The 24,851-nt window shown below is 32.6% G+C and overlaps 2 protein-coding genes across 2 annotated transcripts; one reads left to right on the top strand and one right to left on the bottom strand.

Moving 5' to 3' along the window:
* Positions 1-1,087: 1,087 nt before the first annotated feature.
* Positions 1,088-14,042, top strand: LOC123302749. The gene is made up of 10 exons (XM_044885823.1): positions 1,088-1,250; positions 8,809-8,990; positions 9,061-9,255; positions 9,570-9,679; positions 9,756-9,916; positions 10,632-10,790; positions 11,378-11,685; positions 12,023-12,226; positions 12,518-12,628; positions 13,161-14,042. The coding sequence occupies exons 1-10, from the start codon at positions 1,129-1,131 to the stop codon at positions 13,274-13,276; spliced, it is 1,668 nt and encodes a 555-aa protein (XP_044741758.1). The 5' UTR covers positions 1,088-1,128; the 3' UTR covers positions 13,277-14,042.
* Positions 14,043-18,998: 4,956 nt separating this feature from the next.
* On the bottom strand, positions 18,999-21,630 carry LOC123302780 (ER membrane protein complex subunit 3). Its single transcript, XM_044885873.1, has 4 exons — positions 21,370-21,630; positions 20,084-20,337; positions 19,364-19,525; positions 18,999-19,295 (listed from the first exon to the last, which is right to left on the bottom strand). Exons 1-4 carry the CDS (start codon positions 21,516-21,518, stop codon positions 19,102-19,104), a joined length of 759 nt encoding a protein of 252 aa, XP_044741808.1. The 5' UTR covers positions 21,519-21,630; the 3' UTR covers positions 18,999-19,101.
* Positions 21,631-24,851: the final 3,221 nt, after the last annotated feature.

The following is a 24,851-nucleotide window of genomic DNA, read 5'->3' as shown; positions in this document are numbered from 1 at the left end:
AAAACTATGAAACATCTTCTTTTATAATCCGTAACACCATGACAAACAATTGTACATTATTATTCGTTGGATTTGAGTGAGAGAGACACAATATAGATAAATTTGTATCTATGGAATGGTACAGACTGAGATGGATTGCAATTTTTTTTTTTTTTTTTTGAAATGTGTGCTAAAAACGTTTCCTTATATGTCGGTTTTATGAACATTTAACATGCAATTTGTAACTTTAGTTTTTATTTACATAAAAACTCTATTATTCATTGAGCGTGGAGAACACTACATGTTACATAGAAGAGCACATACGAGCGCATCCGTCGCCAAAAAATTTCGTATTCGATTTTTGTAAATTTGTATTTTGCCTTTTAATAAAGGTCAAGAATTTGCCAGCTTCCCAACTTAGCTTGTTAAGAAGATGGATGCAATGATTTAATAATACTAGGGATTTCAATGAAACTTTATAAATACATTTTTTGATTAACAAAGTTTACAAAAATCACAAAAAATTCCTAGGTCAACGGGCTTTTTGTTGTTATTTTATCATTCAAAGTTGGCTGAAAACATGATGAATCATAGAGGTTATCATTTTCAATTGGATATTTCTATATCAAAAAATCTAGAGAGTGTGATAAAAAACTATCAAAAATATTTAGACAATCTTGTAGTTTATAATAATACCTACCATCAAAATATGAGGTTGTCGATGATATCAAAACTAAATTTTAATTTAATTATGAGTTCATCGAAGATCCATCATTTGATGAACAGAGATGACTATACTTAGAGTATTAATGATTGAAGAGCGATATTTATATTATCAAATTTATAAGCAGCACTTGCACACAATATATTATATATTTTTGTAGTTGCGTGGTATTGTAAAGCTAAAATAATTCATTATTTGACCACAAAGCATTTGGTTTATATGCATGTACCGTACAATAAACCAAAACTTTTTTACAATACTGTAGATTTACTATCTCCTTAATCAAAACTTCAGTTGAAAGATTGGAGTTAATGCGAAATACAGTTACTCTTAAGTTTTTTAGTCTAATCTAATGTTGTTTTTTTTTTTTGGTTTCAGGTTATGGTGAATGTTATTTTCCACCTGATATCCAAGGCCATTACCTGATGCAAACGGCTGTTATAAATGGCACAGTGCAATATAGTTACGTCAATATTACCCAAGATGCAATACCAATTTGGGGCCAATGTCATCGAAGGATTGGTAACAATGTTGTTCTTATGATCGAGTAAGTACTCAAATTTTTTTGATTTCACATTTTTGAATTACGTACATGTAATAAATTTCTGGAATTGATTTGATGCCCGCGTTTTTGACAATTTAAAAAATGTTTAAAATTTAAGTTTTTGGCAAGAAAGTTTGTGTATTGTTCCGAAATAAATTTTTGGTGGCTTTTTATTATCAAAATCAACATTTTGAAGTACTTTTTCAAAAATAGTGGAATACCCTATTTGATTTTCGAATTGAAAACAATATCTGTATATCAGGAATTCAACAATCGTATAATGTTAATAAGATCCCTTGGGATACTCCACCGACCTTGACAATGATGAATTAAATTCTGTTTAAAAAATATTTCCCACGACCACAAAAAAATGCTATTTAAACGATGCTAATTTTTGAGATCAAGTACTGTTTATTAATGATTACGATTAAAATTTTTAACGAGCACTCTTGACAGTCACAGCCAGTTTTAGCCTCTCATTGGCTTGAGAAAGCTGATGATTCCATGTTTGTGTAAGTTGATGACTCATAATTAAAACATATACGACCTTGAAAAAGAATGTTTCGTTATGTAAAAATAAGTTCAAAAATAAAAGAGGATATTTTTTAGGTTTTTTTAGAAAATATAGACTTATGCACTGTATCGAAAGTCAGCAATGCATTATAAATCCATTTTAGGTTAGGTTAAGGTATATTGGCTGTCCACGAAGGACACACTTAGGCCCATTGTCATACCATATATGTGTTTTACCACCTTTCCGCTGATAATTTCATTTATCAGCTCCTCAATTTCAAAGGCTGAGTGTACTTCCTTCATGCATATACCATGCACTACAACAGTCCATCACAACTATTAATAAAAATTAAGTTTTAATTATTAATATTACAAAATTATCTGGGGGGGGGGGGGGCGAAAACTGAGATTGTATGGAAAAATTCATTATAAATGATCAATAAAATTGAAAAAAAACCCAACTCAACTCACACCCACACCCACACCCACACCCACACCCACAACCACATCAACACCCACACCCACACCCAAATCCACACTCAGCCTAACCCAGCCTAACCCAAAGTAACCCAACCCAACCCAACCCAAACAAAAATTCCAAAAATTGTGTTTTTCAATAAAATTGAAAAAAAACCCAACCCACTCCCACTCCCACTCTCACTCCCACTCCCACTCCCCCACCCACTCCCACTCCCCCACCCACTCCCACTCCCACTCCCACTCCCACTCCCACTCCCACTCCCACTCCCACTCCCACTCCCACTCCCACTCCCACTCCCACTAACACTCCCACTCCCACTCCCACACCCACTCCCACTCCCACTCCCACTCCCACTCCCACTCCCACTCCCACTCCAACTACCACTCCAACTCCAACTACCACTCCAACTCCCACTCCCACTCCCACTCCCACACCCACTCCAACTTCCACTCCAACTTCCACTCCAACTTCCACTCCAACTCCCACTCCCACTCCCACACCCACACCCGATCCCACTCCAACTCCCACTCCCACTCCCACTCCCACTCCCACTCCCACTCCCACTCCCACTAGCACTCCCACTCCCACTCCCACTCCCACACCCACACCCACACCCACACCCACTCCCACTCCCACACCCACACCCACTCCCACACCCACACCCACTCCCACTCCAACTCCCACTCCCACTCCCACTCCCACTCCCACTCCCACTCCAACTCCCACTCCCACTCCCACTCCAACTCCCACTCCAACTCCCACTCCCACTCCCACTCCCACTCCCACTCCCACTCCCACTCCCACACCCACTCCCACTCCCACACTCATCCCAACCCAACCTAACCCGGCCTAACCCAGCCTAACCCAGCCTAACCCAACCTAACCCAACCTAACCCAACCTAACCCAACCTAACCCAACCTAACCCAACCTAACCCAACCTAACCCAACCTAACCCAGCCTAACCCAACCTAACCCAACCTAACCCAACCCAACCCAACCCAACCAAAAATTACAAAAATTGTGTTTTTTTGAATTTTTTCGATTTTTACAAATTGCAAAAAGTGTAAAAAAAATTTTTTTTCCCGATTTCGATAAAACTAAGTTTATATGGTAATTTTGACCCGAAAATTACAAAAATCATGTTTATTTGACCATTAAATGAGTAATTTTCGAGATATTTTATGAATCTGACAGTAGAGCCAACATTTTTATTCCGTTCAGTCACTGAAATTATCCCGCATTGAATCTAATTATTCCGAAATTGTCCTTTTCTTTTCATCAATTACGATTCATTACTGTTTCGGACACACAGTAATAAGTTGGACAAAGACCCAAGATATTTTTTATTCATTTTATTACATTAGTTTTTTAACAAACTGTCCGAAACAACCACCTTTCCGTCTTTTAATTATCGTGTTTACAGACAGACAGACAGACAACCGAAAAAAGACTAATTAATTGATTTTATGAACACCAATATCAAAATTTTGTTGGTAGCATTAATATTTTTAAGCGTTACAAAATTGGAACTAAACTTAGTATACCTCGATATATATATTCGATAACTGGTAGTACCTATAATGAAAGGAAAATATGACCTTAATGATGGAGCTCTGCTACTCGCAAGTTTTTTATTTATTTTGAAATATGTTAATTACTAAATTAATATAATTGTATTGTTTGGGTAATATCCGTATTAATTATTGTTTTAAGAGCTAAAAATTTAAAATGGTGATTGGAGAAAGTTAATTAACGTTTTTAATTATTTCAATATTTAGTAAAGTTTGATCTGTCTGTCGGTGTAATCTTTAACAGATCCGTCGTTCAAAGATTCAGATAAGGCCCGTCTTAGAACTGGCGAAAGCGGCGCCAAAACGAATACTGCTACCGCTTTAATACCATAAAAATATAAGGTTGTCGATGATATCAAAACAAAATTTTAATTTAATTATGAGTTCATCGAAGATCCAATTTTTTTATGAACAGAGGCGACTATAGTTAGTGTATTAATGATTGAAGAGAGATATCTATATTATCAAATTTATAAGCATCACTTGCACACAATATATTATATATTTTTATAGTTGCGTGGTATTATAAAGTTAAAAAAAATCACATTATTTGAGTACAAAGCATGTATTTGATTAATATGTATGTACCGTGCAATAAACCAAAACTTTTTTACAATACTGTAGGTTTACAATCACTTTAAAACCTTTTTTTATATTATGAGTGACTTGGCATGTTTTTTCCCTTTGCCATTATACTCGTATTATTGTTAAATCTTTCAAAATTAGATAAAATGCTAAAATTATAAATTTCGATATTTACCGCAATTTCCTAGATTAATTTTTGTATTATATAAATACTTATTTCGACTACCAAGTAGTCATCATGGTAGTGTGCAGTCCGCCACCAAATTAGCAACGAGTAACATACACAATAAGAGTAACTATGATTAGCTAATTCATAGTGATAATGACTACTTGGCAGTCGAAATACGTCTTGGAAATAAGGGCAAAAATCTAAATTTATTTCGAAATATCTTAGAGTTCTCATTTATTATCTTTGATAATATTTATGCTAACATTATGTTATTCGAAATTAGCATCTGAATGGCTTGCACACCCTGTAATAAATAATTTTGAGCAGACATAATAATTTATATTGCGTTTGACAGTTAACAATATATGTAGAATCAAGAATGTGGAGTTCCACACCCGAATTGTTTAGTATCGTTGTTCAATGTTTGTTGTTCGTTGTTTAGTTGCATTGGTTGAGACTGGAGTTAAAGAGGCGCAGGCATTCTCATATACAGGCAACGTTGTAACGTTAAGGTGACATTTTAAATGCATTCTTTGGCGCCTACGATTTTCAATACTAGACATAAATAAAATTTATTTCAAATGTCTACCAATTTATAATCGTGTTTATAATCTTCAAGGAATTTTAACACAAACTAGCCAAAAATTTTTTTTATGCATTTCTTGTTCATTTATTTATTTTAGATATCAAACTATTTTTGAAAATATTTAGTCTAAAATCTAAATCGTTTCAATTTTGTCTCTAATTTGAATCTGAGTTTAGTCCCATGTTTGTAACGCTTAAAAATATTGATACTATAAACAAAATTTTGATATAGGTGTTCATAAAATCCCCTAATTAGCCCATTTCGGGCTGTCTGTATGTCTTTCTCTCTTTCTTGGTTTTATAGCGTGCTTAGGACGTAAAAAGTGAGGTCGATAAATGAGCAACATAGGGCAATTGGGTATTGGGTTCGTAAGACCCATCTTGTAAACCAGTAGAGATAGAAAAAAAATTAAATGTAAAAAATGTTCCTTATAAAAAAATTAACAACTTTTGTTTGAAACAATTTTTCGTAAACATCATTGTTTACCCGTGAGAGCGCAAATTTTATCATATAGTATGTATTATATGGGAATATCAGTTATGTATGTGTAATATGTATGTATGTGTAATGTGACAGAGTAATCAAAACTGTCTATGCAGGGTATTTCAACAATTAACTCAATCAATTGTTTGGTTTCACTTGTTTTGTTATTGATTTTGTATTTGACACATATGCAATTGCTATGACAATAATGTCATGTAAGTTGCCTTATGCCCATAAATATTTATACATATTATTGCAGTATTTATAAAGCATACAGTAAACGGTCTGTAAATTAGTCTAACAACCGTAGTCCACAAAATTAACGTCTGAAGATAATATGACTTTAAACCGACTTTTTAAAGAATTTTATGAAATCAAATAAAGTGTCTACCTAAATATATTTATAAATATAAATATATTAACTTTCAATCGATTTTCAAGCGAGATATTTATAATTAACAGCAACGGTGGCCGGGTCGATTAAGTATAAAAAGTGTGTGTATTAAGTACATGTATACACACTACGTCTAAGTATTATATACAGAAAAACGAAAATCCTGTTAAATTTCTGTCAAAGTTGTATTTTTGAAGTTTTACCCACACGATTTAATTAAAAGTAATTTTTTGAAATTTTCTAATAAACTACAGCGAATATCATGAAAACTAAAGCTGAGGCTTATTTTTTAACGCGGTTTTCGTTTTTCTTAGGTTGTTAAATGATTTTCATCCAAATCGCCAACACAAAATTTCATTCGATTTTTTTAAATTTTCCGAAGGGGTACCCCTTAAAAAAATTGTAAAAATTCGAGATAAATTTTTAGTTTCCGATTTTAATAAAAATCATTCTCTAGATTAATTTTAATCCAAGAAAAACGAAAATCGGGTTTAAAAATTCTCCAGAGGCGTAGTTTTTAAAACATGACCTGTAATTTATGGGAAAAAATGCGATTTTCGCATTAACCGTAAATATTTGAGGGCAGACCGGGGCCCCCGTCAAGCTGCCCCTGAATATTTGCCCAAAGTGCTCAGTGGAAATGAGGGACATGACAATTTTTGTTCGGAACGTTTTTTTTTTTAGAACTTTTCAAAGCATACTGATTGACGTATGTTTTTGGGTGTTCGCGCTTCGACTAATCCGATACATACAAGGTTAATTAATTATATATAAGTATTTAATTGAATATAATATTGCACTTTTTAATTACAGAATCACATGCAACAAACAAGATAGTTTTTTTTTATTAAGTTGTATACACTGTATTCTATATAATGAGATTACATTATGTTGGTAATAATTCGTAGAGGTAGCGCAAAAGATTTACTTGATTTTTATCTTCGTATTATTTATAGCTTACTTATAGTACCGCAACTGTCCCCTATTTATACTCAGTAACGGATTTAAGAAAAAAGTTCCTGGGTACCACCTCTCCGGTTTTGAACCCTTCCGGTTTTCGAGGTGTCCCTTCGGTCGCTGGACAAAGTACAGTATTGTAAAAACGTTTTGGTTTATTGCACGGTATACATATAAACCAAATACATGCTTTGTAGTCAAATAAAGAGTTATTTTTAGATTTACAATACCACGCAACTACAAAAATATATAATATATTGTGTGCAAATGATGCTTATAAATTTGATAATATAGATATCTCTCTTCAATCATTAATAAACTAACTATAGTCGTCTCTGTTCATAAAAAAATTGGATCTTCGATGATCTCATAATTAGATTAAAATTTAGTTTTGATATCATCGGCAACCTTATATTTTGATGGTATTTTTATAAACTACAAGATTGTCTAAATATTTTAGATAGTTTTTTATCACACTCTCTAGATTTTTTGATAAAGAAATATCGAATTGAAAACGATAACCTATATGATTCATCATGTTTTCAGCCAACTTTGAACGATGAAATAAAAATTAAAAAGCCCGATGATCTAGGAATTTTTTCGTGAATTTTGGAAACTTTGTCAATCAAAAAATGTATTTATAAGATTTTATTGAAATCCCTAGTATTATTAAATCCTTGCATATCTTATTAAATCGAGCTCATAACGGAATGAAAAATAACTGATTCCGCTGGATAGGGCCGTGGTATCCGTTTATTTTCTGAACAGCTTGAAAACCGCCACTGTAGAAGACTTAAGTTTCAATGGATCGTTGCAGTACAATTATTTTCTTAGTTACTTGTTTGATGATGAATAAAAGTTTTTTTTTTTTGTTTGTTATTTTTTTATTACTCATTGTAATCAAATGATTATATAATCAAATCCAATAATAAATGAACAATTCATTTGTATAATGTTATTTACGCGATTATTGCATGCAATGCAAGATGCGGACGCGGACACGGTGAATTATGGGAGACTAATAATAATAAATGCTATTTATGCGATTCTCTTATCTGTGTCTTTATCTAATTTTAAACCATAATATTCTATTTAGCTGCGTATTAGTACGGCAGATGATGGTGAACATTGTCTTGGTAAGGCTGACTTTAAACTATTGCGAGACTTGTACAATTTGGGGAGCCTAGTGTATTCAAGGCGAAAGAACATTTTTTGGCCAGTGGCGAATTTAAGGGAAAAGGTCCAGTGTGTAAAATTTATAGAGACCGTTTTTTTTACTCTGTTGATGAACTTCATGCCCTCCTTGTGGTACCCTTTTTTTTAGTCTTCGTAAATGAACTTTGAGTTCTCTAGTGGTGCCCTATTTAGAGGGCCCAGTTTATTCTTAGCCTGTGAGAAATTCGTCCAATTCTGTCGAAAAGTAGGTTTTACCATAGTTCTAGCAAAGGAACTGCAAATACCATGCAGGAAATACCTTTAACAGTATTCGAAAATTTTAAGTTTTTAATAACAAATATAATAATTTATAAATAATGTAAACAAATAATACTACGTACTACATTTTGAAGCTTATCGTGCAAAAAATTTCGAACAAAACAAATACGGTCCATGAGTTTATAGTTAAAAACCTGGCTTTCATTTTTTTTTCGGGTATTAGCGAAATAATCATCAATTTAGCCTCTGTTGACTTTTCACTCTGAAAGATAAATACTCCAATTTTTCCGCCACTTAGAAAATTTTCATATTTTTTTCCTAAACTTGACCTGTGAAAATTCCTGAATATATTTAATAATCTATCAAAATTTTCATTTTTATTTTCAGATCAATAAACTCAGCTTGTTATCGATGCGTTCATTTGAAATTACGTTCTAGGAACGTTTTACAAGTGAATACAGTGAATTCAGATTTTTTATCGAAATGTTGGCGAAATGAATCGTTGGCAGTGTGTCCTTCAGAAGAAGTTCTCAATAAAATTAACGCAACCACCGAAATTATGTTATACAGTAAGACTTTTTATCTTTCGAAAATTTCGATTGAATCGAATTTTTTACCTTAACTTCTGTTTTTTTTTAGAAAAATTTGATGCTGAAGGTCATGTAATTCGTAAGGAATACTGTCCAATTCATGGGAAATTTACTTTTACGTATGACGTAAGTGACGATGCTTCGAATAAAGCTGTTTGCTTTAATCGAAAATCTTCGATTGATTCATGCCCGTCTGGTTCGGCGTTAAATCTACATTTCCAGGACTGTTCTTTCGAAAATAATGGTAAGAATCTAAATAAAATAATCTTAAAATTCCCTCAAGTCAAGTTGAATTAATTATTAAAATGGCGAGGGAGTTTCCCAGGAAAGATAACTTTCCCACTGCGTTGCCAATTAAGTTTTAAATTTGGGATTATTTATATTGGAGGAAATAATTACTACATTATAATTGCCGGGAAATTGGAGAAAATGCAACCGAAGGGGAGTTTTCAAGAATACGAAAATTTACGAGATCCCTCATTTTGACATGTCCACTTGAGAACGATTTATCTTCGAGAAGCATACATCAAAATAATCAATTTCTCTGTTTAATTTCAGACACAACTTTTGAATGTCTTGGTAATTGGGAAGGACGTAATAATCAACAATACTTAGCATTATTGGGTCCAGGTCCGAACAACGAACGAATCTTACAATACCGTTGTGCTGTAAGTTTTTTTTGTGTGTGTGTATGGAAGTTATCTGAGGTTATATTGAAAAAAAATATTTTTGAATTGTTTGCAGATTTATCATGAGGAAAAAAATGGATCAATAAGTATTGCGGTTGCCAGCGATTCTACTTGCATAAATAATCTACATCATGCATTGTACGGTCATGAAGCGTTACATCTAACCCCAATACCTCAAAATAATTGGCCAACGGAAGTTATTCACAGTCGATGCAGGTAAATCTAAATACTTCCATTACTAACAATTCAATACAAAGTATTTCAAAACGCTTCAACTATTTTGAGAGTGAAAACGTGACACGTTTTTATTTCGTTAAAAATACGTAGATCCGGGACTGCCTGTATACAGAGTGATAAAATTTAAAGTTTTTTTGTTTGTAATTATTTAAATTGCTAAAAGTTTATGTTGATACCGGTTCATAAATTTCAATTTATATGAATTCAATGAATTGTCTTCGTGTTTTGGAAAGTTTTGGGGGGCCCTAATCGAACCGTTTCATGCCTCAGCTTGTTTTTTAACGACCTGAATTTCAGTTTTCCGTAAAGAAGGATAATTTTTTAATGTACTAGTCACAAAATGAACTCCTAATAGTATTTCTCTCAGATGCCACTAAGACAGGGTTGCCACCTCAATCATAATACTGGCAGATAAGCTTCTTTTCCACTAGACATACAAGTTGTCCTCTTTTCCAGTAGACATTCAATAACATTTATCGATGAAAATTCTTCAAGCGAAAAATGTTCGGTGTGTAGGTGTACATCTTACGCAGACATTTAACTTGACCTAAATTTTCAAGCACAATAAGTAGCTCACTCTAGTTCATAACTAGTAATCGATAGGATTTTCCTCGATTAATTTTATTCATCAAGTTTCAAGAATGATTTTTAATTAACAAAATTAATATAACTAATGGTCCATTATTTTTTGCAGTTTTCCTGAATGGTTAGTTGGAAAATGGCAACATATTATTGTAAATGAAAATACATTTTTATACAAAGATCATACATCCTTTAAAACGTACACTTTTAAATGTTTGGCACGCTCAAACACAGATCAAACTAAATATTCGGTTTTCTCCAGAACACAATGGTAAGTTAACACAACGACGAAAACTCACAATTAATCGTTTATTTGGAATATCCTCGGGATTCATACCGGAAAGTCATCATCATCTACTGGCCCCACAAGAGAAATTAGGGAAAAGTTTCAGTTATTTCTTAGAAAATCTGCTCGGCAAACGGTTTTTTAGTCTTATGGGACAGATCAAGCCCAATTTTGATAGCAACCATTCGAAAAAAGCGGTAAAAATTCTTGTTAGCCATTGTGGGACAGGCACAGCTGATTACGCTGGTCGGATAATTGCTATTTCGGCATGTTTGTTTTCGAGAACATTTTCTAGAAGATTTTTAAACTTTTCAATGACATCCCTTTCTCTTGTGGGGGCGGTCGAAGTTCCGGAATGTTTCTTCAGGTTACAGTCCCATATCCACGGGGGAGGGGAATTTAATCCTGTAAATGCAGTGATGTCCTTGAATAATTCCTGCTCACGGACCTGTCAGGATATTCCAAACAATTCCCCAAACGAGTAATTGTGAATCGCGTTGGTGTTTCTCGTTGAAACTCAGTGTATACATTTTTTTGGGATTCCTCGTCTAAATTCATCGGTTCTTTTTTAGTGGTGAAGAATCATATAACTGTCTGTGGGTCAAACAACGAAGCACCAATGTTATGGAATTCCAGTTAGGAATACAAACAAATAAAAGTTACGATCCAGATTTATGCTCCGATTCAAACTTCTTACCCGATACATGGATAACACAAGCAAGATTACGAAAAGAACCTGGTGAATGTCCTGTTGCTGGTGAATATACCGGACAACTTCCAGATGGTTCCTTATTTTGTGCTAAATTATCATCAGATTGTCAAGCACCGGATACCATGTTTTATACGGTTTCAGATTGTTCGCACTCTCAAGTTTATGAAGGTAAGTTTAACGTCATCAAAAGGGTTTTTTTAGTCATAGTCTGTGAAAAATTCGTTATATTCTGTCGAAAAGTGGGTTTTACCATAGTTTTAGCATAAGTAATGTAAATAATAAGTTTTTAATAACAAATATAATAATTTATGAATAATGTAAACAAATAATACTACGTACTACAGCTCATAGGTGGCACTTAATCTGTCATCTATCTATCCTTATCTATTGTGAGTGACATTTCCTATGCGCGCGCATTTTAAAAATTCACTCTAATCATTGTTTTGCATAACCCCCTCTACGTGTACAGCGGAAATTTAATCGAATGTTTTTTCTTGTTTTTCAGAACGTCAGTATAAATGCTTGGGGCAATGGGAAGAAAATGGTTTATTATATACGTATACCCAACGAATTGATTTGGCACCAAGTTTCTACGAATGTTTTGTGGGATCAATCATCTCGGATAAACAAATCAATATTATGGAAGCTGGTGAACAATGTCAAAGACTTAAGAATCCATTGGACTATGGCATGAAACTTTATAAGCAAGGTAAATATAATCCCCCAGCGGTCTCCTTTAGTTAGATTGCCCTGAAATTTGATGTGTAGGGTTATGTATTAAGTCAGGGGTGGCGAATCTTTATGTATTGAGGTGCCATTTGCATACCCTGTATGTCAAATATATCAAGGTATATTAAATTTAGTCCCAAGTTTGTAACGCATTTGGTATAGGTGTTCATAAAATCACCTAATTAATCCATTTCCAGTTGTCCGTCGGAGAGGGAAATGTTATTTTAAGGGTAGAAATTTGATGTTCACGAGTTTTTCTTTTGTATTTTAGGAGCATGTTATGGTACGCATCCTAGTCCGAAACCTGTTATGCCCTTAGATAATAATAATGCAAGTAATCATCTTACGACTCAATCTACAAATTATTGGACACCAACTTCCGGTAAGTAAATTTGAACTCAACAGGAGAAAGAAAGAAGTCTATTCACTTTCCTGGCTAAGAAGTTTTTGATGAGAAATTTTAGATAAACTCGGTATTTAATTGCTCCGGTCAAAACAATTAAGTGATTACAACTCGGCAGAAAAAGAACTCGATATAAAAACAACTCGCGTTGACTGTGCAACTGCGTTTACTCACTGATCCACGGATTGGCCATGCCTTTAATTGGGTTGAGTTAGCACGGGTCCTTATCCAAACTGAGAAACACTTTCCGAAGTTGTTTTGGTACCGAGTTGCTTTAACCGGAATTATTTTGGTACGGAGTTGTTTTGACTGGAGTTATTTTGGTATAGAACCTATTCTGGAGTCAAAAGAAGTTTTTTTAGAGCCTAATAAGTTGTTTTAGAGACAAATCGACCCAAAATATCGTATTTGACTCAAAAATTACTTGGCTAATCGTTAAATGATCTCAACTTTTTAATTTTACGGATCCAATTTTCCATAAATATAATAAAATTTATGTTATTATTTTCAGTGACTCCATATACGGAATTCGATAATGGAATTTCGAGCTCAGCATCCACATCGTTCCAAAAGTTACCAATATTTGCAATTTTATTAATAATTTTTAATTTATATAGACTGATCTAAAAAAATTAAATAGTCCATGCAGCGAATATTTGCGAAAAGTCTGTTGGGTGAAGTTCTTGGAAAAAAAAGTTTTCACGACAAATTGGTGTGTTCCTATATGTCATCTTTAATTTCCTACGATTTCTACGATCATCCGAGCATCCCTTCTGCTTGGAGGTATCAGCAAATTATCGTGCCGGAACTTACATTTCTAGCGCATGGACTAATATTATTGTTAAACAAATTAATTTCAACGAATCAATATTTTTATTAATTTTTAAATTTAGTAGTTTTGAAAAGATGTAAATGAAAGGAAAATTGATTTTTCTTTGTTTTTTTTTTTTAAATTCTTGAATTGTATATATCACACTCTTTAAAATCAGTTATTCTCAGGATTGGGAATCCAACTTACGTAAAATTTACGTAGCACAGACTCCCCCCCACCAAGCCTGTTGATTTCTATATATAGTCAAAATCGGTTAAATTATTGTCCTTAAATCCGATAGTTCTTACTTTTTACCAAAATGGAGTAATTATGTTCTGAGAGAAATGTCACTATGAGCTAATTTTGTGACTGGAACAATGGTGGAAGAAAAATAAAAGCCCCGTCGACAAAGACGACAATATAGTTCACAAAAAAGTCCAGTTTAAGTCATTCTAACTCGACCTTTTGCTGTTTCACGTTGTATTTTTCGACAGGGCTTTTATTTTTCTTGGTCGAATCTTTCTTTTCTTCCAATCCAACGTACTAACCGATTCGTCGTTGTAAACGATATCGTTATAACCGATTTTGACTCTATTTTCAAATTGTATAAAAAAACACAATTTTTTAAAAAGAAAATTGTAACTTAGGACTCTATTCATAAAAGCTCAAGAGTAAGTTTGAAAGGTTTTCAACCAGGATGATTTCATTAAAAGTTATCCTCCGAAGATTCTCCGAAGAGAAATTAAAACTTAGTCATCAAAGTTGGAATATCAAAGGGTCGGTTTGGCACTTTCGATGGCTTCAAGCTTCCTCTCGTACTTTAAATCCGTCAAGTCACACGGATGACGTAATTTAAGTGTGACTTAACGTGTGATATTTTTACAATTCATCCTGTATTTATTTTAAACAGCGTATAAATTCCCCCTAAAAAGTTCCTTAATTTTTAATCAAAATTTTTGTTTTGTTATAAGTATACACAGAGTGTTTTGCTCCTTTTCGAAGTTGAAAAAACACTTTTAGTATATTTGTTTTTTTAAATTTTAGTAATACGCCTTTAAAATAATTTAAGGAGCCAACATACAAGGTCACATCATGGGTCTAATGAGCCTAGCACGGGAAAATGAAAATAGTTTTGTTAGCCATGAAATTTGAGGCAACAGATTGAGGTTTTTTTGTTGTTTTCTCTCAGGAGAAAAGTTAAATGACATTTTCATATTATTTTTTTAAACCAGAATGATTCTGGAACCTTAGAAAGTATGGAGCACTTTTATGGAGCTTGGAATTAATTGGTTTATCCATTTCTGAGGTTATTTAGATAATCTGAAGCGCTTCCTAGGTTCCTGCGTCCGTATATCATGCAGCCCTTACTCTTTCGGGTACGACGGCCCTGTTAGATGCCCTTTGCGCACTCTCAGAAGACAAGTCTTTCGACATTTTTTATATTCTCTTATTAAACCAGATTTAAACGAAAGATTTCGGAAACCTAGAAAATATGAAGTACTTTTCCTTAGAATTCATTGGTTTATCCATTTCTGAAGTTATTTAGATAATCTGAAGCGCTCCCAAGGTTCCCCATGGATAAGCACCTCCCGGGTAAGACGGCCCTGATCATTCTGGGCAGTTACTTGCAGCTTTGCAAACGAATAATTGTGAATCGCGTTAATACATCTCGTTGAAACTTCATCGAAGGGTAATTCTCTTCTTAAAAACTCATACCAATTCGATCTGTGTCTTCGAATTTCAAGGTCAAATATATTTTCGTATTCGACTAATATGATGACTCAAAAAAAAAAAATACAAGTGCCTTAAAGTCTTGTATACCGATTTTTTGCAAATAATTTATTTAAAAAATATTCAATTTTTTTTTTTAGTAACATTTATTTCTTTTATATTTATTTATTGTGATATGTTTAGTAACTTTTTTCTCTTTTGTAAAATGTGATTATAATTTTTATTAATATTTTTTTTATTAAGTTTAATTTGTGGGTCAATCAGTGGCGGATTTAAGGAAACAATCAAAATTTACTCACTAAATATGGTGACTCTTTCCCCTTGAAATTATCCACTTTCGAAGAAAATTAAAGGCTGTTCTCCAGAAGACAAGCAGGAACGCCAATCCAATCTTTTGCTTATCGTTTGACGAGCGCGTTTTCATTTTTGTTGAAAGAATCTCCAAATAAGAACCCTAGAAACTTAATAGTTACTGGAACAACAGTTTACCATTGCGGGGAACAGTGCAACTGTGTTAAATCCGCCACTAGAGTCAATGTACCAAAACGATTTAGGTAAATTTTTGTAATAAAAGGTCTTTGCCATTTTTAAATAGAAATGGAAATAATAATAATAATACAAAAGAGGAGTTCTGCAAATGGGTCCCTAGCACCTAGACCAAAAGGTCCTCTGTGCCCTACTTAAGAACAACCTGTCACCCGAAGATGAAACGTCTCCGGGTATGAAATGCTATTTTAAGGTGATGAAGCTATAGGATTCTGTAGAGGTCAATCGCCACTCAGAAAGCCCCCAGCTTCACCGCCGGGAAACACTGACTGTGTTATTCAGGGCCAGACGGTTTAGTTCCTCGAAGGAATAAATTTTATAGTTTCTGAGATATATGGAAAAACCCTAACATTATTCTGTTACTATTAATAGGACGGACCTTTTGTTAAAATATATCCTAAGGGATATTTTCAAAATATTAAATTGACCCTTGTATACAGTCAAAATCGATCTGATCACTAGTTCGATCGTCAAAAGATTCGATTAACGTTAAAAGAACGTATTAACGGGTTCATATTGTTATAAAAAACGTCACGATAACAGATTTTGACTGTATATTCAAAATTGGATATAAATTTTTGATAAAGAACCAGTTTATTTTAATTACTTCGCTGAAATCCTTACAGAAGAACTGCGAAGTGTACAAAATTTTCTAAATTGCCAAAAATGGAGATCAAATTTACGCTTCTTGTTCAAAAATTTATTTTCAATTTGTTATAAATAAATGTACATGAATGTACTTAAAAATAACTCTATAAATAGCCAAAAATATTCAGTAATGTTTGGAAAATTTGTTAATTATGTTTTTATTTTCCAATAATTACTGAATTTATATTTTCTTGCATAGTTTTCTTGCCTATATACAACAAATTTTATAAATTCTAAATAAATAAAAATTTATTAAAAAATATTTTTATTCTTTTATTTATTTCACTACCCAAAAATTCCTTGGACCAATTCATTAATTCCCGCAATTTACGAAGGTTAATTTAAATAATTATGAATTTCGGGAAAAATTATGAGAATTTTGTTTGGATAAGCCAGTCGACAGGTAGTTTCAGGTGGAAATAAATCGGAAGTTAATGAAACTTTGGGATATAATTCAGGAATGGTTAATTAAAATTGTTTCAAGTTTTCGACCTCGAGAACCCTGTGCGAAAAGAGGACGGGGCTTTGACTCCCGATAATATAAAACGTGATTAAAACAAATGTATTTAGAAAATAGTATTGTCCTGGCGATTTTCGAGGTTGGTGAATCTAAATTTGAACTTAAAAGTTATGAAAATTCAAACTATCAGCCGAAAAATTTAGTATTTTGCCAAAAAAATGTAACTGTTAATTAAGTTCTAGGATATTAATTAAGCTGTATTGTCGTGAATAGCCAGTTGACATAAGAGGTAAGTATGGCCATCTATTAACCAAACGTTGAACTATACACAACTTAATCAATAAGTTTCGTGTAGTTCAATATTTGGTTGAAAGATGGCCATACTTACCTCTTATGTCAACTGGCTATTCACGACAACACAGCTTAATATCCTAAAACTAAGAGGTAAGTATGCCCATCTATTAACTAAACGTTGAACTATACACTTAATCAATAAGTTTCGTGTAGTTCAATATTTGGTTGAAAGATGGCCATACTTACCTCTTATGTCAACTGGCTATTCACGACAACACAGCTTAATATCCTAAAACTAAGAGGTAAGTATGCCCATCTATTAACTAAACGTTGAACTATACACTTAATCAATAAGTTTCGTGTAGTTCAATATTTGGTTGAAAGATGGCCATACTTACCTCTTATGTCAACTGGCTATTCACGACAACACAGCTTAATATCCTAAAACTAAGAGGTAAGTATGCCCATCTATTAACTAAACGTTGAACTATACACTTAATCAATAAGTTTCGTGTAGTTCAATATTTGGTTGAAAGATGGCCATACTTACCTCTTATGTCAACTGGCTATTCACGACAACACAGCTTAATATCCTAAAACTAAGAGGTAAGTATGCCCATCTATTAACTAAACGTTGAACTATACACTTAATCAATAAGTTTCGTGTAGTTCAATATTTGGTTGAAAGATGGCCATACTTACCTCTTATGTCAACTGGCTATTCACGACAACACAGCTTAATATCCTAAAACTAAGAGGTAAGTATGCCCATCTATTAACTAAACGTTGAACTATACACTTAATCAATAAGTTTCGTGTAGTTCAATATTTGGTTGAAAGATGGCCATACTTACCTCTTATGTCAACTGGCTATTCACGACAACACAGCTTAATATCCTAAAACTAAGACATAAGTATGCCCATCTATTAACTAAACGTTGAACTATACACAACTTAATCAATAAGTTTCGTGTAGTTCAATATTTGGTTGAAAGCTGGCCATACTTACCTCTTATGTCAACCAATTTCAAACTTACTTCTTTTTTGAAATGTATACATATATGCATTTCATACGAATTTTCATTTCATTCGTTACTTGTTATTTTAAAAATAATATCTCGAATTATCTACAAAAATATGCAAAATACAAAAAAAATTTAAACAATTAATTAAAAAGGGCGTTTTTAATTAATTTTTTAGTTTTTAAACAATTAATAGTCGAGAACGAAAAGTTGTACGGCTATGAAATGTACATCAAATTTGATAGAAAAAATAGGAATCCCAAGATCCTAACAATTTTCATAAAAAGGTCATGATACGTGCCGTGTATTGTTAGTTTTCGTCTACATTCATGAAGTTATCACAAAATTCATCATCAATGTTGAAAATAAGATACAAAATAATTTCAACCCTAAATCTACTCTGCTCGTACATCCCTTATTTGGACGGAGACACTTGTTTTTTCTTTTCTAATTCATTGCTAATATGTTTACTTTCTATTAAAAAGTTTTTTTTTAATTTGTTTTCATTCATTCCAAATGAAAATTATCAAAAACTTTCAAAATATGTCGTTTTTTGAGATTCCTCCATAAGAGCCAATGTATTTTTTATCGATTTTCAATGACTTTTTTCTTAAAAATTAGCATGGATATCTAAGCTGAAATTTTAACCACATATTCTTTGAGTAAAAGTCTACCTATAAAAAAATTTTGAGCCTTTGAATCAAACATTGTTGTCATACTCATACAATCTTAAGCTTTAATTCTCATGAAATTACTTGAGTTGGTGGTGGTCGAAATAAGTTTGAGGAGTACAACTTTAACGATACGATGAGGAATAAATAAATAAAATTTGTAAAATAATTGAAACGCACATAATTTTATTTGAGAGTAAATATCAATAAAAAACAAACAAAAACAAATAAAAAATTTGAACTAATAAACTAATTAAATTAAATTAAAATTAATTAGTTTCAATTGCATTCATATTATTTGTGGCAGTGCCTAAGAATTCACTTTCAATATTTTGTAAAGCCCATTGATGTTCGGTTATTTCTAACGCTTCCCATTCAGCCTTAAATGCAACTTTTGGATCTTGTGGCATTGACATTGCCGCACCAGCCATTTGATCTTGAAGATGTCGTGCTTGATCAGCAGCTAAACATATAAAACACAAATAAGCAAGTTGTTCACTAAAAACAAGCTGATGATTTAGTTGAGCTTACCATTATTTTCGCCTAAAACTAAGGCATAAATACTTCGTAAACCGAAGACATTTAAGAAGTACCATGAGGCAGACGATACCCAAGATGCGTCCAAATACATCAACTCAATACCGCGTTGCAACATCGGCTTGAAACGTAATGTCAATGGGAATGGAACTTTTGCTGAAAATATCCAACAAAAGAATTATTAAATTTTATAAAACAGTCAAAATTGGTTGTAACGACATCGCTTCCAGGTCGGCCAATTTTTGCCTACGAATTAATTTTGAACCAAAGCACTGCCGAAACGACCCGAAAAATTAACCAGGCATTTGGTAATGATAGTGTTAATGAACGCACTGTTCAACGTTGGTTTTCGAAATTTCCGGATATTCTAGCCTCGAAGATGAGCCCCGAAGTGATTGACCTACAGTAATCCAGGACGAGGATTTGCTCCTGAGGTTCCTGATGGAGACTGACCCATCACAAACGGTTCGTGGGATGGCAGAAGAACTGGGCATCAACTCCAATGCTGTTTATGATGGTTTAAAACTTAGCGGAAAGGTCAAAGAGCTTGAAAAGTATTCACTATAACATTTTTCAAGGAATTCCTTAACTTTTCTGTACATCTGCAGGTGTTTCAGTAATATGGTCACCATGATCTTCGTTAATTGGAAGCTTTCAATAACTTTTGATTAAACTTTAAATCGTTAAATACATTGAACTCAAAGATAGACTTACTGGTAACGAATCCAGAAAACATCCAATTAATCCAGCCACCAATAACAATCATGGGTAAAACATTTGTAATATTGCCTTTCAACATGTCTGTCATCATGGATGGATCGGTCATTGGATTCTGTGAGACAGGTGCACGTTTTTGCATCAAATATCCAGTTTCTTCGTTGTTAAAGTAATGTCTTCGCATTAGAAACGATTGATGCGGTATAAACATTGCTTTCTCACGTAACAGCCGTACTCGAATCATCACTTGACTGAAATTCAAATACAACACATTCAAATTCAACTACTAGTAAAATTTACAAAATTTATAAAAACCCCGACAAATTTTTCGGCTACGGAACCCTAAACTCGCATTTGAAACATATCTAAGAACACTCTCTATTAAATTATCTTTTTCATTAAAGCCTTTTCCAAGTTGAGCTGATTTTGAAGACCATCGCCAATTTTTTAGATTTTTCGAGTACGGAATCCTAAACTCGTACTTGGAACATAGCTAAGAACACTCTCCATTAAATTACCTTTTAAATGTAACAAAAAAAAATCAAAATCGGTTCATTCGTTTAGGCGCTACGATTTCATAGACAAACAGACATACAGACAGACACACACACACATAGCGGTCAAACTTATAACTACCCTTTTTTGAGGCCAGGGATGGGTTCAAAAAAATCGATTTCTTTGCATAAATTGAATCTTTAACATTTGTAGAATATATTGGTAAAGTGTTTTTTACCCGACTGCTCGACGCAAAGGAGGTAATGTGTTTATCAGGGAATATATGCATGTTTGTTCCTTTGTGGCAAACGCGTGGACCAATTTTGATGATTCTTACGTTAATCGATTTTTCTTTATCTTGCGAGTGTCATTAAAGGCATGCTAGTAATGAAAATTCAATATAACGACAACCAGACGCCATTTTGTGAAAAATAAAAATGCAAGTCGAGGAGGACTATGTTAAGTGGGGTATCATTGAATAGCTATTTGAAAGTGATTAAAAAGTGAAAATAAATTTAAAAAATCAAAAAACCCGACTGCGGTAAATTAGAACTGATAAGAAAAAGACAAGTTCAGTAGTTTACATAGCGACTTTAACCAAAAGGTACTTTTATATCATAAAAAGGTACTTTCTTGTTACTAACTCAACTCAAACACAAATTTTCTTCTTTAAAGCTCAATTTGGAGGGACTATGAACTATGAAGGTGTTCAAAGCTATAAAGACGTTGAAAATGGCAATTTTCGGCTGAGAATCGTTGATATTAACTTTAAAACTGATCGAACTCACCTATCCTGTAATTGTTGTATTTCAATCTTTTTCTGTGAAGCTAATAGAATAGAAATATGATGTCGAACGATTCCAACCAAGAATGTAATGACCACAATCGGTAAAAATACCCATCCACGTATATTTGAATCCAATAATAATTCAGCCATTGTATTTGAATTTAATTTTTATGGAATATATTAATACTGTTAATGAAATAAATAATTAATTTAGTATTAGGTACAATTTATACATAACTTTTATTAAAATATGACAGAAAACTGGACAGACATGACATTTAAAGTTTATAAAGAATATAACCTATAAGTTATAAGTACAACTACAGAGACAGGCGAGTATTATTTAAAACCATAGAATTATACTACATTGCGATACTAGTTAAGATGGAAAACGTAAGAGTGATTCAATAAATCAATGAATCTATTCTATTTATGCTCGTCCAATAACATAAGGATACATTTTTATACATAATTCACCTTCCAAAAATAAAAGCGCCCCAGTTTTTGTTTCGTTAAAATACACAATATTTTAAGGCATGTATTGGTGTTTTTACACTGCGAGCACTATACAGTGCTCTTACTGGAGAGAAATTCGTTGTAAGGGAATCACCACCATTTTACTACAGCAAGTACTAGCATTTTCGAAGTAAGGTACTCTCAGTTCTTTGACCACGTGATCAAAATCAAACAGTGTCAGTTTTATAGCATTTCACGTCAATTATAAATATAATCAAATTATTCATCATAATTATATAGAACTAATTTGAAGGTGCGTTACTCCAGCTGGTATGGCATCCAAAATTTAAGACCATTTGCTAAAAGAAAAAGTTCATTTGTCTTATTATAAATTATAAACGATTTTGACGTGATTAAATATACCCTAAAATTAAAAAATCTCGAAGTATTTTGAAAATATGCAAAATACGAAACAAACAACTGGAAATTAATTTAAGGAACGTAAAATTCTCTTAGAAAATTTGTCGTATTTGTCGAAATTGAGGATTTGTATAAGTCTCATTTGTCCATACTAAAATGTGCTCATATCTCGAGAACGAAAAATCATAACTATGGAACGAACATCAAATTGAAGGGGAAAAAATAGAACTCCCTAACGATCATAAGCGTGACAATGAGAAGGCCATATTTTAGGACAACCATTAAACTTTTATCTCTTTTACAAGTGGTGTTGAATTTCTGATGAATGACGATGACAATACTTCGCATCTTACAGTAAATTGGAGTAACGAAACTTGAATTTTACTCTAGTAAAGCCCAAAAGAACCAAAGATAACAAAGTACAAGCGCCCAAATTATATAAATATGCCCATCTTTTAAATTGTAAACAATAAGTATAACAAACTTGTTCTTTTTTTGTATAAGTGTAGTACACTCAGTGTAAGTAGAAAAGAGTACTGCAATAACAAAGATATAAAGAAGTTATCTTTTTCTACTTATACTAAGAGTATGTAATCGTACAAAAAGAACATACTTTCATAACAGAACTGTTATATTGAATTCATAGACTTGTATTAGCTGTACTAGAATGTTGAATAAAATATTCAAAAAATAGGTAATAATTATATGTTGAAAAAAATAGCTTATATTAAATGATGTATGTATAAAAAAAATGATGAATATAATTAAAATATTCCATCAAAAATAATTGACCAATTATTTTAAAAAAAATATGTATACGATTATAAAATAATACGATTATTATGTGGAATATATACTTGTTGTACAGCCCTACTACAGCAGCCAGCGGGAGCACGGACGCACGGTCCACGGTACGGACCACCTCATCTCTCATCTCAAAAGTCTACAATTAAACTATATACTAATACATTTAAATACTATCACTTGACTTATTTATTGAATCAATAGACTACTCAGACTCAAACTTTTGTTTTAATTAATAAATTAAAAATGTAGTTTGATTTATTTAAATATTAATTAGGAGTAGAATTGAGTCTTTGATTGAAATTTTTAAATGTTGAGTTGTTTATTATGTACTTGATTTGAAATGAAACTAAAGTAAAGTAAAGTAAACTTAATTAATTAATAATAAAGTGGGACAGATAGACAACAATTCTTTAAAGTTAAATCAATCTATTTCAGTTTATTTTGTTTTAAAGTCAGTTTTTGAGTACTTTTTAAATAAAAATGTGTTGTTTATGTGATAAACATAATATTATTACATTTAAATTTATTAAAATTTAATTTCAAATACAAAACGAATTAAATTCAAGTGCAAACTAAAGTAAAACTAAACGAAATTGTTAAGTCAGTTAAAAAGTGCTAAATTCAATCAGTGAATCAGTTAAATTCAATAAAATTCAATATAGGTACTATCAAGTTAAAAAGTTTTTTATTTTTTTAAGTAAATAAACTTGTTAAAGTTTCGGTTTCGGCTAATTTCGGACAAAAAAGTAGTTTTAGCTGTGGTTTCGATTTCGTTTCCAAATCGGTTGAATTTTCGACTCAGCCGAAAAATTAAACAAACTTAAGATAAACTAGAAAAATCCTGCTGTAATAGAATCGTCGAAGAAGTGGAAATAATTACGGTACTTTTAAGTTTTCCATCTTCAGGAACACGAATTGACCACTATTTTTGCTCCACATCCATAAAAAAGTCATATACATATTTTTGGTATACCCAAAAGGGACAAAGTTCCAGCAACTTAAAGTTTCAATAAAATTTTCTTTGCTATTATCTGAAATTTTTTTCATATTTATCATGGGGAAAAAAATGGATGAATCGAGTTTCTGGATATCGAAAATATAACAGTTGAGTCATTGAGTCAGTTGAGTACGATTCCTCAACGTTTCTATTTCAGCAGAATTTTGACTGATCTGACTCGGCATGTTCTAGATATTGTGGGAATCTGGCTTTTTCCTTCCAGCAGCTCAAGGCCCAATATCTCAAAAACGCCGAATTCCATAGTACTAAGTTAGGATAAAAATTTTCAAACTTATCCCTTATGTATTCATTCTTGGGAAGAAAAAGTTGATCCTAAATCTCTGTACTCGCCCGACTAATAACTTCAGCAGTTGTTTTGGGTGATCAGCACAGAGGTGTTTTGTAAAAAAATTTTGTGGTTGAGCTTAGGAGCACGACAGAGTTTACTCCTTAAGTATTGTATAGTGGCTGTCAGTTTCAAACAATAGATGCTTTGTCTGTTATAAGTACTCTATAGTATAATTTATATATGGTAACCACAAGACATACGATGTACGTTGCATAAGTAGCTATGTTTTGTGTCTGTGGGTAACAACTTTGCTGTATACTGTGTGCGTCAGATCATTGGCAGTTTCGAACAATAGATGCTTTGTGTGAAAAGTGCGCAGTCATTCAGTCACTAAATTTTTATTCCTCATAGTTCATACCGAGTGTCTTATATGAAAATCGATAAAATTATAGAAAGTAAATACACTTGCAGGTACTGTCAAATGTGACAGCTCTTAGAATGTTGGTAATACAGG

The sequence above is a fragment of the Chrysoperla carnea genome, chromosome X (genome assembly GCF_905475395.1).
Source record: "Chrysoperla carnea chromosome X, inChrCarn1.1, whole genome shotgun sequence".
In the NCBI taxonomy this organism is placed as follows: Eukaryota; Metazoa; Arthropoda; class Insecta; order Neuroptera; family Chrysopidae; genus Chrysoperla; species Chrysoperla carnea.
This window is presented reverse-complemented; position numbering and strand designations above follow the sequence as displayed.

Coding starts and splice junctions, on each gene's coding strand:
- LOC123302749 (XM_044885823.1), top strand. CDS start 1,129: ATGCAAACGGCTGTTATAAATGGCACAGTGCAATATAGTTACGTCAAT. Junction 9,256..9,569: donor CTGTTCTTTCGAAAATAATG/GTAAGAATCTAA, acceptor GTTTAATTTCAG/ACACAACTTTTGAATGTCTT. Junction 9,680..9,755: donor TCTTACAATACCGTTGTGCT/GTAAGTTTTTTT, acceptor AATTGTTTGCAG/ATTTATCATGAGGAAAAAAA.
- LOC123302780 (XM_044885873.1), bottom strand. CDS start 21,518: ATGGCTGAATTATTATTGGATTCAAATATACGTGGATGGGTATTTTTA. Junction 20,338..21,369: donor ATACAACAATTACAGGATAG/GTGAGTTCGATC, acceptor TTTGAATTTCAG/TCAAGTGATGATTCGAGTAC. Junction 19,296..19,363: donor AGTTTTAGGCGAAAATAATG/GTAAGCTCAACT, acceptor TTATATGTTTAG/CTGCTGATCAAGCACGACAT.